This window comes from Pseudopipra pipra, chromosome 2 (genome assembly GCF_036250125.1).
Source record: "Pseudopipra pipra isolate bDixPip1 chromosome 2, bDixPip1.hap1, whole genome shotgun sequence".
Classification (NCBI taxonomy): domain Eukaryota; kingdom Metazoa; phylum Chordata; class Aves; order Passeriformes; family Pipridae; genus Pseudopipra; species Pseudopipra pipra.
The window spans coordinates 47,351,130-47,365,530 of NC_087550.1; the positions used below are offsets into that span (position 1 = coordinate 47,351,130).

Consider the following 14,401-nt stretch of genomic DNA (forward strand, 5'->3'; position numbering starts at 1 on the left):
TGTTGTAGACATTCACTCTGAACTAAATGAACAGAAAACAGGGTCTTAAATTTTGCTGATTTCAACCATTTTGGTGGAAATTTTCCAAATGTTGTGACTGACTGAATACCTTTAGGAAATGCCGGCTACTATTTCAGAGGAATTTGGGATAATTTTTTGTCTTTCTGCAGTGATTTACCTAAAAAGATTTGAAGAGCTTGTTCTGCTAAAATTTGGCAGGAGAAGCCTGGCTGATGTTAGGGGGAGGTGTCTCTTCTCTAGATAGGACCCTAGCTTACTTTGTCTATTAAGAGAATCATTAACTTGGCTGACAGTCAGGAAGAATTTGGCCTCATTGTTTGGCTTGAGGAGTGTTGTGTGTTCATTCCCTTTGGGCAGCAAGGTCACCAGTATTGATGGAAAAGGAGCGAGCAGCAGGAAGGCTTTTTCTTTTCTCTGAGCTGATGCAGCATATGCCCTTTGAAGAGAACAGCAGTACAACACAGGACCCATGTGGAACAGGGTTAGGTGGAGGAAGGAGGGAAATGTGCTGAACATACCAAAGTTGCCAAGAAAGCAGGTATTGAGAGCAAAGAGGGGAGTGGAGCCCAAAAGCAGGCGTAGAGGTAGAAAGAGAAACCTGAATTAGCATTTACTGAGCTGTTGTTGTTTCTGGTTGTGCTTCCAGGCTTGCAACAGCCAATACTGTGGTTGAATTTTCCTGCAGTTGAATTAATAATTCACCATGGACTTGAATCTATTTTTCTTGCCATTCTCTTGATGTTGCTGTTTGGAGTGAACAGGAGATTTCCCCCCCCTCCCGAATGGTGTTTTCCATGGTGTTTTGCTAAATAGATTTTTTTTTTTCCCCCACCTCTTCTATCAATTAATATTGTAAAAGGAGCAAAATGAACCTTTATATGGAGATGGATCAAATTGAGGATAATAATCATACTGTTTATGTATGAAAATGCTACAGAGTTAACATTTGTACTCTAACGTGATCTGTACATCTAACTAATAAAATTATTTTTGTTGTACTTAAAAAGTCAAGGCTGCACACCAGACTTTGTTACAATGTGTTCTGGACTACCCTGATTAATGCATTTTACGAGCATGGTGCTATTAAGAGGAATTAGGATGATTCCATTTGCATATGAGCTATATGCATTTCAGTTTCTCCGGAGAGCTTTGAAAATCTGGGGAGAGTGTAGTTTGGTATAAATTCCAGTAGAACTCTAGTTTTTACAGCTCTGCCATGGCTTTTGTCTTGTATATGCAGCTTCAGTTTTGGAGTATTGAATAACTTTTATGTTTAAAAATGTCCATAACTTACTCTTTCAAGACATCAGTTTGATACAGACACCTGAGAGGAAGAACAGTGTAAAAGCTTCAGAAAAATAAAATAATTATCGACTTCCATCATTTGTAGGGAAGACTTTGAACTAGGTCAGAGACCTGAGTTTGAACAGCTGATTTGGTGATGGTATGAGCTCAATATATATATATGTATGTGAAAGACTTTGTACGTTTCTGTACTTCTCTACAGCATGAGAACTTGGACCTAATGTTCAAGAACCTAGCTAGTCTCTTACTTGATTGTAAACCCCCCCCAACCTCTTATTTCTATCATTTTATGTAAACTATTTTGTCTTGCTGGTGGGGTTAACAGTTACTGTGCTAATTGAATCAGTATGTTTAACATCAAGATAGTTGAAGACTTATATATTCTTCCTTAATCTTTTCCCCATTCATCCATCATGATAAACATTTGTGAATCTTGCCTCTTTCAGAACCTTAACCACGTATTTGGCTGCTCATTTCTTTTTCTCTGCAGGTCTGTGTGGTGCCTGGGATCCTGGGTATCTGTTTTGTGATCTGCAATTTCACTTCTGAGGATTTAAGCAGGCACTAAAAACTGCATACTCAGCATGCCAAGAATTTGTGTTAGATGGGATAGAATGGTGAGAAGATTTGTATAAAAATATGCAAAACATACAAACCCAAATGATTGATTCCTCGTCTTCTGATTTAATCACATTGAAGAAAGTCATTAAAGCCTATCCACCTGGAATAGTGCAGCAAATGCTATTTCACAGTTCGCAAAGCAAGAGAATTCTTTAAGGCTGTAGGATGCTGAAGTAGTTAACCAGGCTTTAAACGGAGCTTCAGGATTTTGGCTTGGGCAGTTTCCTATACAGGAGTCTTAGGTTTTGAACCAAACAAGTGACATTTTTTTGTGTTGATTAGCATTTTTCATTCAATTTTAGCAGGTTTGCAATATGCTTGCATATGTTTCGTTTGGCCAGTGAAGAGTTGCTTGGGTTGGGATTTTTTTTGCTTTTTGTTGTTTAGCTGTGGGGGACTTGTTTGTTTTTTCTTTTTACTGGTCTTCCATGCAGATTTGTTTTTTGGTGCCTGGTCTGGTTGACAGAAATATCCTGGAAAAGCCGTTTTATATGGAACATATAAAACACGTAGTCTTTTTATATGGTACCATTAGGTTTTGACTTGTCTCCAAAGAGGAAGTGCGAGGTGTGGTAGCAGAGACTTTCAGTTATGGAAATGCTGAATGTGACAGATCTGGGGTGGACAATGTGGTGCTCTGGCTGTCTCCTGTCTCTGTGGTGTCTGTCAAACACCATATCCAGCTTGTGCAAGTTAAAACGGCCTTGAGGCTGCCAGGGCCTTGGAGGCATTCATAGGATTTTATGGTTTCCTGTTGTAACAAATGCAGGCTGTTAGCACAAAAGGTGGTATCTTCTGTGTTGGATCTGGTGACAGTGTGACTGTAGACTGTGGACGTTCATCTTCACCAAAGGGAAGATGAGCAGTTCTGTTAGTTTCCTATTGAGTGAGCAAGCTGAGTTGAACTATCCTTTGGCTGCACTGTGGCTTAACATAACTCCTGGGAAAGGGAGAGCCTCTGCAGCAGGCCTGCTCTTCTCTGCATCTGCTCCATCACCTTGGCTTTCAGCTTCTGGGCTAGAAGGTGGTAGAGGTAGTGGCAGAGCTGGAGCAGCAGGCCTGTGCCCTGTAGAAGGTGAGAAGGGAGCTGCTGTTCATAAGTGGTCTTGACTGAGTTGAGCTTGGCAGAGGAGGCTACTCTAGAGGTGAACTGGTCCTCCCCACGCACTGGGGTTTCCATGCCCTGGGTGATAAGAGGATGTCTTTACATGATTATCAAGCCTCTTTTGCCTCTGCCAGTGGAAGGGCTGGAAGAAGAGTGTAAAGGGTCTTTCAGAGCAGGTCTGAGGTGACCAAGGACTCTTCAGGTTGCAACAGCCAGAGAGACTCCATAAGGCAGACGCTAAACTGGGTGACTCCAGGATTCTCACTCTTCAACACTTTCCCTTGGTAAAGAACAAAAAACTACCAATAACTTTATCAAGCTGTGTTGCTGGGCTGCAAACAATATTCTTGAGAGATTTTGTGTAAAGAGAGGGTAGCATTACTTTTAGTTCTATGACAGTGAGACAAAGACATTAAGGTATTGTGATTAAATGTTTTAATTGAAATCCTTAGGAATCACGTTTTCTGTGAACAGCAGAATTTGACCAAGCTTAACATCCAGCGTCTGCCTCATCTGGGTTCTTTGTCCATCTCCTTACTTTCAGAGGACCTTTAATAATGCCTCTTCTAACACTCTGAATGTGTTTGGACATAGGAGATGCTAATAAATATTGATGTGCATGTGAGATTACATAGGACTCATTTGTTTTAGAAATGGTGGAAGTTAAAAACAGAAATACATTTTTTTCCTCTTGATGTTTTGTGTTGTCAGGCTTCTTTTTGCATATTTAGGACTTAAAAATAAAATACAGAACCATGTGAAATTTTTGCTTTGTCTGAAGAACTGGAGCTTCAGAAATGTATTGTCAGCTTCATAATAAATTCTTAGAGTGAGCAGTATTATAACTTTGTTACATTACCTTTGTAAGCTTTCATGTGAACACTTCTGAAAGGAAAACAGCATGTACTTTGAGCAGGTATTCTGTTCTTTTTTTAGTATTGTGGAATATCTGACTCATGAGAGTATGAAACTGTAAAATTATATTTACATTGAAGCAAACAGATCTTGAATCTACTGGATAGCAGCTAAGACAACTTAGGATTTAAGAACTTGTGCAATAAAATTTGGGGTTTTGTTTAAATAACAAATTTAAAGTACTTGAGTAGAGCTCCAGTGTTTGTTAGGAAACCAAGAATAATGATTTGAAGGCTTTTTCAGATTTTTTTGTGGCTTAGAACTGGGTGACATCTCCAGAGTCATCATATTCTGCTCCTGTTCTTGTAGGTGAGCAAAGTGTACCTTCAAAAATTTAGCAAACCTACAAGTTAAACATGTAAGGAAAAGAAAAATCTCTGAAGGCAGTTCCCAAGTCTCATTGTAGTAGTGACTCTATAAATATTATTCAGATCTTAAGCCAAAATTAATCATGACTAATTCATACCCCTTTATGATAATATTGTCAGTTAGAATAGCTTTTCTGGTTTCATTTTAAAGAGAGATACAGACTGTTTCTTCTCTGGCTTTGTTTTGGCAGGCTATAAGCATTTTGGCTTGGCTTGCTGGTTTCCTTTGAACCTTGAGCCTTGCTTGTTTCCTTTGAACCTTGAAGGCTCTCTCTTCCTCTGGGCATAGGCTTGATCTTTGTTTGCCCTGTTGCAGTTGGAATTAATCTTCCCTGAATTGGCCAGAATTATGCATAGTGTTTCAGGTAACGTCTCACTACTGCCTGTACTCATCTGCTGTAGCAGTAATTCCACTGGCATCTTATCTGTTACAGGATGACTAAATCTTTGTCCGTCGCTTTCCAGTCTGAAAATTGCCTTTCTGCATCAACTGCAATCTGCTTTCTGTTCCAAGTCCTTGTTTGCCCATTTTTCCATCTTAAGGCCATGGCATGACTGTTAATTTATGATATTTGTTGCTGGATCCTTTGGTGAAACTGATGTGAATCTTTTTGAAGAATGAGATGATGATTAGAGTTTGAATTTACACCATTAAACTAGCAAAGATAACACAACAGTGAATTTTGTTTAAATGAATGTTTGGTTGATATTGCTGATGACTTTGTGTGTAGCCAGCTTTCTGACTGTTCTAAGCTTTGGAAGAAGTATGCTGTATGGCACTCAAATAAAGGCTGTGAGGGCAAGGAGCTGCTTATTCTGAAACAGCTAATGTCCTGATCAGGACATCAGGAGAGAAATTCCTTCTAGACCAGGTCACCTGGCCAATTGCTCTAACAAATGAGTCTGTGCTCCATTTATAGAATTATAGAATTGTTTAGGTTTGGAAAGACCTGTATCATCAAGTCCAACCATTAACCCAGCATTGCCAAATCTACCACTAAACCAGTGGTTTAGCACCATATCTGCATGTCTTTTAGATACCTTCAAGGATGGTGACACAACCACTTCCCTGGGCAGCCTGTGCCACTGCTTAACAAGCCTTTGGGTGAAGAAATTTTCCTGATGACTAATTTAAACCTACCCGATGCAACTTGAATTTTAGAAGGAAGGTAATATTGCAGCACTACTCAGGTTAACATTCCCCACAGACCACAAAGATTAGCAAGCATCAAGAGCAGGGTGGAATGGCATTTGCGGTATAGCTAGAAATCCTCACTTATGTGAAAAGTGCAGTGTCTTGGCTCATGAGAAGTGCTGTAGTGGTGGAGAGCTTTATGGGAAATGTGGGAATATCACCAGAGGAAGAAGGTCATGTTCATAAAGAATTGTGCTGAGTTCAGCTCATATTTGATGTGAAAGATAATTGTTGTTAGTGAAAGAAAAGATTGGCTTTAGTCATGCAGCAGTTTGCCAGGCTCCCTTAATGCTGCTGTTGATTATTTAATAACATCCTGGCTTACTCCACTTTGTCCTGGTTTGTGAAGCAATTTAACGATTTTATGCGTCGTTGGGACACTTTCCTTTACTGTCCCCCGGCTGCCCTATGGCTGTGGAAGGAGTATTTCTGCATTTCAAGAGGGAGGTGGAGGAACCTCAGTGCAAGCCCAGGACTTACACTTAGGGATGCTGTTTCCCTTGCTGGATCTTGAACAATATGAAAGCAAGGGCAAGACCAGTCAGGGACAACGTTGGGCTTCTAACACAAGTCAAACCAGATGCATTGGCATCTTCATCATTTGCTGATTTCTATCTCTTTAAAGGTCTTTTGGGTCTAACCAATAAAAGGGAAACCTTTCTGGTTGAGAGAATAGATTTGAATCATCATGTGATACACAGATGAAAAGGAAGGCAATTTACTGATAGCCAGACACATCTCTTTGTGTTCTACAGAACTGAGCTAGGAGAGACAGAAGCAGTTAGGTATCAGAGTCATTAGGCCAAAAAAGAGTTTTTATCATTACTAGGCATCATACCAATACTCAGACCATGTTTCTTGCAGTCTACTGTGTCTGAACTGTCTTTGAACTCTGTCAGCTGCTGGACACAAATCATATCATCTGGTAGGAAAGGCATGTGGCATATGGGCTAGAGAGAGACTGAGGTTGCTGAAAATGCTTGTTACAGACCGTGTGATGTGTTATGATCTGCATGAGCTCTTTCTGCCCTTCAGACACTGTTTGCATTTGTCATTCTGAGAGTTTCAACCTTTCCAAGGCAGTGATTCAAGAATCATCTGTCACCACTGCAGCGATCTTTTTTGCTGCTGTATGTTAGCCATCCTATTCAATGGGGTGCCTGTAGCTGTCTGGCTTTGACCAAACCCATCAGGTTTTTTAAGCAGACTGTTAGTTAACGGCTATTTAGCACGAGAGGCAAAGGCAGAAATCAGCAATAATGATAAACTGAGTACACAGATGCACAAACAGTAACAGCTGCCATCAGTGACAGCTGGTGATGGACCACAAAAGGAACTTCTCAGGTGTGTCCTTGAGGAGGGCCAGCGGGGGCTTTGTAACTGATGAGAAGGAAAGCAGATTGCTGTAGATCATATAGGAGGATAGGGGTTTTTTTGGGCATTTGAGAGGACTGCTGGGATGTTTAGAGGAAAGATAAAAGGCAAGAAAGGGAGTGATCAAGGTGGATTGGGGAGGAAAAAGCAAGGAATGCTGTGAATCTCCAAGTCTGCAGGATTGACTACCTCTAGCACAAATGAATGAGAATTATATCTATGTTGCTTCACAATGCAGACAGGAAAGCTTTCTGCTGCAGTACTCAAAATTTTCTCACCTTTATGTGATATTCTGGACCAGCTTTGGTGATAGGTTCTTGGTGTGCTCTCCAAGCTGAATCAGACTTGATGTATAGAGATTGGATTTTCTAGCTAAGTGATAGCTGCTACCTCTGGAGTAAAGAGTAGGACAGACTTAAAATAGGACAAGAAAAGAGAAAATTAATATTATTTTCTAGAACTCTTACTAGTATCTGCGTCTTTCATCGAGGAATAGTCTGTGTCTGGTAAAGATGTGTCCATCAGGCCCCAGGAAGTCTGATGACATTTTGGTATGGATGCACAGTTGCTGAACTATCATGCAGTCTTCTGGTACAGTTAATTCATCAAGATGTTTAGCATAAATTTAAGATGTGAATTTATGCTGATTAAACAAAAATTCTTGGGTTATAAGGACTGGCACAGTGTATCTTTAAACACTGTAACCTCATTCACCATTGAGAGGCTGGTCTTTCATGCTGTACTGGGTCTGTCTGCCATGCAGTTAATCTTATCCATAGCAGTCTGTAGAATGCAGTGTTTTGGATTTGTGGCTAAAGTAGTGTTGATAACCCACCAGTGTTTTGGCTATTGCTGACAGTGTTCAGGCTTTCTCTATTTCCCACTCTGCCTCTCCTCCCTTTTGAGACTGGCTAGGCATCAGTCTTCTTGTGGGAAGTTGTGATTGCCTTTTCATTGCTTCCGTTGTTTTGTTGTGGGTTTGGTGCTTCTTTATTTCCTCTTTCCTTCACTTATTAAACTGTCTTATCTTCACTCAAAAATTTGCTTGCTTTTTTTTTGTTCTTCCACTCACATCTGACTGAGAAAGGTGAGAAAGTGGCTATGTGGGGCTTAACTGCTGGCTGGGGTTAATTTACCACAGGCAGTTCCCACCTGTAATTGATAAAAATTTGCAAATAAGCATTTCTTGGGTTTTCCCATGCTGATCTTACGCTTTGTAGGAATTAGAAGAATTTAAAGAATTCCATACTTCTTGTGGATCCTGCCTTTTAAGTGTCTTGATGGAATGCTTTGACAGATCTTAAGAGTTTTACCATGCTGAAACTACTGCCTTCTGCATTGATTTGTATTGTTGCTTTGTCTCCTCAACTCTGTCTCCCTGTTTGATCTCATATTTGAGAGAAAATCTCTGTGAGCTATAGGCCCTCTTGCTCAAGAAATGCCACACTGAAGACTGCTCAGTGAGTAGGGATGGGAGTCTATCTCAAATGAAATAGAAAAGAAGGAAACAAACGTGGATATCTACCTCCATTTTACTGTCTCAGTAGCTTCTAAAAAGTTACCATATGTGACAAAGGTATCAGTAGAAAGGAATGAATTTTTTTGTTTCCTCTATTACGTAGAGGGAAGATTGTATTTTCTTGAAAATAATTCATTCTCAGAAGTAAAATTGCATATTCAAATAGTAGTTTCAATTTCCATTGCTTTAATAAAACCCAAACCCTTAACCATTCTGCAGGAAATAAGACGGTTTTATTACAAGCAGCGGTTTCCATGGTTGCCTCATGCCAAGATACCTGGAGGTCATTTTATCTGGGGGGTTGGGGAGCCATTTTATGGCCAAGGACTGGTGGGCTGCTTACTGTTCTGCTTACAGTTACCTATTGCTGCTTACTGTTCTGCTTACAGGGTTGCTTACAGTTACTTACTGTGCAGTTATGGTGTGAAGGCGGGCAGGAAGGTATGTAAGGCAGTAAGACCAGTCTGGGCTCACTGCCAAGGGACCATGCGGCTGGGGCAGGGAAACAACTTGATAGGTTGGTTAAAACAACCGATGGACTGCAAGAAGAGGACTATATCACCTTTTAAGGAAGAAAAGAGGGAGGCTTGGCATGGGAGGAGCGAGGGAGTGGTTATGTAAATCAGAGAGTCTTAAAAGGGCTCATCCCTCACATTTGGGGTGTGCTCGGACCTGGTCACGAGTGCAGTGCACCCAGCGTGCTATTAATAAAAGTTCTTTGTTTCACTTTATTTGGCCGTCTCCAAAATTTTAATTAGAGATATTTGTCACAATTCTTTTTATTACAAATGTCATCATTTCTGGCAGACTGAGCTGGCAAGAATTCATCTGGTCTTGGGTAGCCACGCTTGACCATAGTTTGCTTAAAGTTTTTGTTTCTTTCTTAAAAATTGAATGAGTATGATATGATCGCCATATGACCAGTAGAGCTCAAATAGACTGATGCTGTCTGTATTCAGTCGTTGTGTTGTATCTCATCCATGCTTTTCTTTTGGTGGGGTTAAAGCTGTAGTTTCTGAAGCAGCTGAGCAGGCTTAATGGCTCACTGCTGCTGAAAGAAGTTCTTCTAGCTGTGTCCCTTCACTGGGGCTGTCTCTGCTGTTAGTGCTTGGCTCAAGAGCTCCGCAGCAGGTCATTGCCTTTGTGCATCTGGGGTAGTTTTCTCTTGAACTGGGAGCTGTTTTATGGGTGGCTTCTTGAGTGCACTGACTGATGTAATCTGTGTTGTAGGAGGGAGTTGGACCTTCTTCTGTAGGGAGTGGTGACCTTGTAGATCAGCTGATTCCACCTTACAAACCACATCTTCATTTAGCTGACTGCATCGACAGGCTCTGAAACGAGTCATTCAGTTTCAAATGTCTGCAACCAGAATGTGGCGTTTTCAGATAATTGGGAGTCAGGAGAAAATTGGGTCCCCCCAGATGGCGCTGTCGAAGATTACAGCCTGTGGGAAAGGACAGATGCTACAGCTGGCTTTTTGCAGAGTCGTCTTGATCCTGGATAATAGTGAGGTTTACATAGACTTCAACTTTTAGGAAATGAGTAGGGAGTGAATGCCCTGAGGGGGTTATGACCTGCTTTCAGCTTTTATTTCAAACAAACCAAGGACTCTTTTTTTCATGAAAAAATATGTGGTTCTCTGTGACTTGCAGATTTCAACTTTTGTTATTTGTGTTGTAGAGTGTGTAGCAAAGACTATTAAAAGGACTTTCCAGCCCTTTCACAACTCTGGATGTGTGGATATAACTGTTGCGGACTTTCTGTCTTTTGCAGTTGCTGCGGGAGCTCAAGCATCCAAATGTCATTTCTCTGCAAAAGGTGTTTCTTTCTCATGCTGACAGGAAGGTGTGGCTTCTCTTTGACTACGCTGAGCATGACCTCTGGGTAAGGTAAATTGTTTGTAGGTACCAGGCTTAGAGTTTTAGCTGCAGCAAAGGGACAAGATCAGGGGAGACATCATTTTAAGCACGGTATAGCCTCATACTCCATGCTTGTTGGATGCATTTTCAGTACTAAAGGGAAAGCAACGGAAAATGTTGAGTCAACACAGTACACAGTTAACCTGTGATCTCTTTAAGAAGATAAAAATCTGCAATCATTTCTCAGTAGCTAGAACTCTAGTTAAATAAATATAGAATAGAACCGCCTATTACAGTTAAAGTAGGATGCAGGAAAATGTAATTGATGATGCAAGTGAATTCCCTTTGAAAAATGACAAACTTATTTTCTGATTAGGACAGTTTAGAGTTTGTTACATTGATTGTCATCCGTGAATACATGAAGCGAGAGTAGTGCCACTGTATATAATGGAAATTTAATTCATATGTTTCAGTAGGAAGAATTTTTACTCAACTCCTCTGCAGAAATTTTATATATTTGGGAGGAAAGCTGTTTATTCCTAATTGCAAGATAGAGCTTTAAAATATAAACATGTTGGAGTCAAAGTACTTGTTTTAAGATAAATACCACTTTCCTGTGTTAACTCAGTATTTTTAAGCTTAATACCCATTTGGAATACTTAAAAAAATAAAGTAGGATCATGAAAAATTAAGAATACCATGCAACCTTGACTTCCCTGAAAAAAGGTGTGTGTGCCTCGAATTAATTGACATACAAGTTGACCATTGCTCTCAATGGTACAAATATTGTAATACTAACCTTAAAAGATACTAAGATTCAGATCAAAGGGTGCAGTGGAAGCAATTTGGAATGAGATGGACTTTTTATGTTTGTGTTCATGTAAGAATTTAACAGTATTAGTCATGAGTTGTTTTTTCCTCAGCATGTAGCTTAGCACCAATCAGAGTAAAACTAGTTTTGGAAAATGATGTTTCTTGTAGTTGGGAATAACTCAGCATTTGCCTAAAAACTAATGTGTCAGTGTTCTTTCTGCTAAGCTAAATCAAAGATACTTTCTCACTGTTAAGTGTCTTGGAAGTTCTGGTACTTGGCATTGAGATTTTGTTACCAAGATAAAATTAGAGACAAAGAAAGTTACCAAACAGCTGAAATGTTGAGACATTCTGAAGGCTGATAAACAAAAACCACATCATCTTGAGGAAATTGAGTAAAGTTGGTTTTGTTTTTGTTTAATGTGGAGGAAAAACAAGCACATTCTTTTTTTTCCACTGCTTCCCTGCATTTATGATATGCTAAGCTACAGAAGTTTAGCAGTGTTCGGGGTTTTTTTCTGTTTCAAAATGTGCTGCAAGGCTTTATATTTGTTAGGATGATTGTGACTATTAGTTACCTGTCTTTGTTTGTATTTATAAATTTCTGCATTGCTTCATATTTAACCTAAATCACTGCAGAAGCATTTCTGTTAATGAAACACTGGTTTGTATATAAGTAACTTAGGAATGACCCTCAATTTTGACTTCTATGCTTACATGCACATACCTGTATGAATTCCAAAGCTCCCCAGTCATACCAGCTCCTGGTTGTTCCCTGTACGTGGATGAGAGAGACTTAGTTGCAGTGTCTGGGCTGGCTCTGTGCCCCAGCTATGGACCAAGCCCTCCAGTGCTGTGCATATTTAGCACAACAGGTGTCAAGTAAGGCTGGGAAAGGGCACAGAGTGTATTAGAGCAGGAACAAAAAAGTCCAGGACAGCCATCTGTTTTTCTGCCTGTCTCTGAAGATTCACTTCTCTCTGTCCACTGTGTGAAAAATAACATTAGCTTTGGAGTCGGAGGAAGTGGGAGGCAAAAACTTGTAGCTGAGGGATGCTCATGCACATGGTGCTTGGCTGACTGTGCAGGGACTGTCACCTTTTCATCAGTGTTTCTTTACTCTGTGCAGCTTCATTTTTATCATTGGCAGGGCAGGAATGTGCCTGTTCCTCACAGGAAAGCCAAGCTTGATGCTTGAAGCAAAGGAGGGCAGGCAGTATGGAGCTGGGCTGTGGCAAGAGAGGAAAGGCAGTTTCCCAAAGGGTGTGGGGGAGTTGGTTTAGCTAACTAACACCTGGAATATGAGAGATCAGGAAGGTAGGAAGAACACATGATAGAAGTCTGGTGCCAGGTTTTGGATGGACAAAATCAGGGCTATTTTGCTGATCACAGAAGTGCGAGCCATTACAGAATTAAGAAGTTTGTTCTAGAAATTGCCTCTGTTTGAAGGAGACGAATGGAAATGGTTACCATGGCCATGGCACACCTTGCTATTGAAGTTAGTGACACCTGAGACTCAAATGCTAAGACAACATAATCGTTTTGGACTCCTCATTGTTGCTGATATCACTGCTTGTATATACACTTAAAGTTGCTAAAGGTTTTTTCCGTGTCTGGCCTGGTGGCTGACTTTCAGATGGACAGATCTATAGCTTTGCTCTGTCAGCAGCTTCTTTTTTGACAGTACTATTTTAAGAGTATAGTGAATAAAGAAGCAATAAATCCGGGCTTCTGATTTAAATGTGAAAAACTCCCAGTACAGTTTGCAAAAGTTTCTGTTTGGCATTAGGTCTTGAATAATACACTGTCATTATTACTGTAGGAGAAAAACCTAAAAGTAAAATAGTGTAGGAGGTAATGCCCTTGTAATTATGTGATGTGACAGACAAGATATCAGCATATCTTAGCAAAAAGACTCCCCAAACAAAAACATCTCTAAAACCTCCAGGATCAGTGATCTGCTAGGAAATTAGCTTTGACAGTTGTATTGGTTTTGTATTCCTCATACCAGTGTGCGAGAGTGAGTGGGCAGCTCCGTAGGGCTTAGCTGCCTGCTGGGGTTAAACCACAGCGAAAACTGATTTCATTTTTGAGAGATTTTCTTGGGACAGTGATCACTTTACCTAGTACAGTATTAATTTTCTAGTACTTAAGGTACATGTTTCTAGTTTTGAAAATGAATCATAAAGGGTTGGAAAAAACCTAAGAAGACTGTGTAAGGAATCAGTGGCAATCTTTTTGCGCAAACATTACACTTTTTTTATTTTCCTTTCTTTTTTCCCCTTCGCAGCATATAATCAAGTTTCACAGGGCTTCTAAAGCAAACAAGAAACCAGTTCAGTTACCTCGAGGAATGGTGAAGTCGCTGTTATATCAGATCCTAGATGGTATTCACTACCTGCATGCTAACTGGGTGTTACACAGGGATTTGGTAAGTGGATCCACAATGGGTTTTAGCACTGGGATGATGATTGAGGGCAAGGATTTTTTTTTAATGAAAAATCACTGGGAAACAAAAACGCTTGTGCTAATAAATATGTATTTTTATGCTGCAGTCAAACAGCCTTGATTAGTAGAGTGAATTTTAAAAGCTGGCTGTGATCTGATATGCTTATGAGAGCAAGTGTATCAGATGGCTGTTTTCATTTTTTGATTTTTCTAAACAAACTATTTAAAAAGTGTTCACTTAAATAACAGGCACGTTGAGGTACAGAAAATGCCTCTGGTAGTATCACTGCAGGCAAGATAAATAACTAAATGAGGCTTTTGTGTAGGTGGGGGAGAGGATGATTGGCTGTAAGAACTGCTGAAAAATAAAAATTCTCTAAAATTAAGTTTTACATAGGAAAGTAGCTTTTGAAGGCCATTATCTTCTCCTAATATTTATAATCTACCAGAAATATAGCCACACCAACTTCTGAAGTATTCTGCAAGTAAACTGCTGTTTATCCAAACCACAGTGTAAGCAAAATGTTTTGAACCTGGGTGTTTTTTCATCATCAAATTATTTTAAATTGGTGAATCTCACCAATTCTTATCTATTTGCCCTTGAAATATGCTCATAGCTAGCTGGCCTTGTTTTGTCTGTTGTCTTAAAATTTGGTAGTTTTCCTGAGCCAGTTGTCTTTAGCTCTTATTCTTAGAAGTAAAGTGAAAAAAAAATGCGATCAAAGTATGATACCTACATATGATAGTTCTAATTATTGAAATTTCATTTGTGTATGAGAGTATCATTACTTTGACCTTTCATTGCTATGAGTCCTTCTTACCAGTTCTTACTGTTTGGTGCAATAAGTCTGGCTTCCT

The 14,401-nt window shown here is 39.9% G+C and overlaps 1 protein-coding gene across 8 annotated transcripts in view; it reads left to right on the forward strand.

Moving 5' to 3' along the window:
• Positions 1-14,401, forward strand: part of CDK8 (cyclin dependent kinase 8) — a 73,733-nt gene that overhangs the window by 25,420 nt on the left and 33,912 nt on the right. For 3 of the 8 annotated variants that reach the window (XM_064645395.1, XM_064645393.1, XM_064645394.1), the window contains exons 3-4: positions 10,197-10,307; positions 13,386-13,526. The exons of 2 other annotated variants lie outside the window; for them this stretch is intronic. In XM_064645395.1, coding sequence (XP_064501465.1) covers positions 10,197-10,307; positions 13,386-13,526 — 252 coding nt within the window. Of the gene's footprint in view, positions 1-8,845; positions 8,865-10,196; positions 10,313-13,385; positions 13,527-14,401 lie in introns of those variants that run through there. 3 more of the 8 variants (XM_064645397.1, XM_064645398.1, XM_064645401.1) reach the window with 3 other exon arrangements.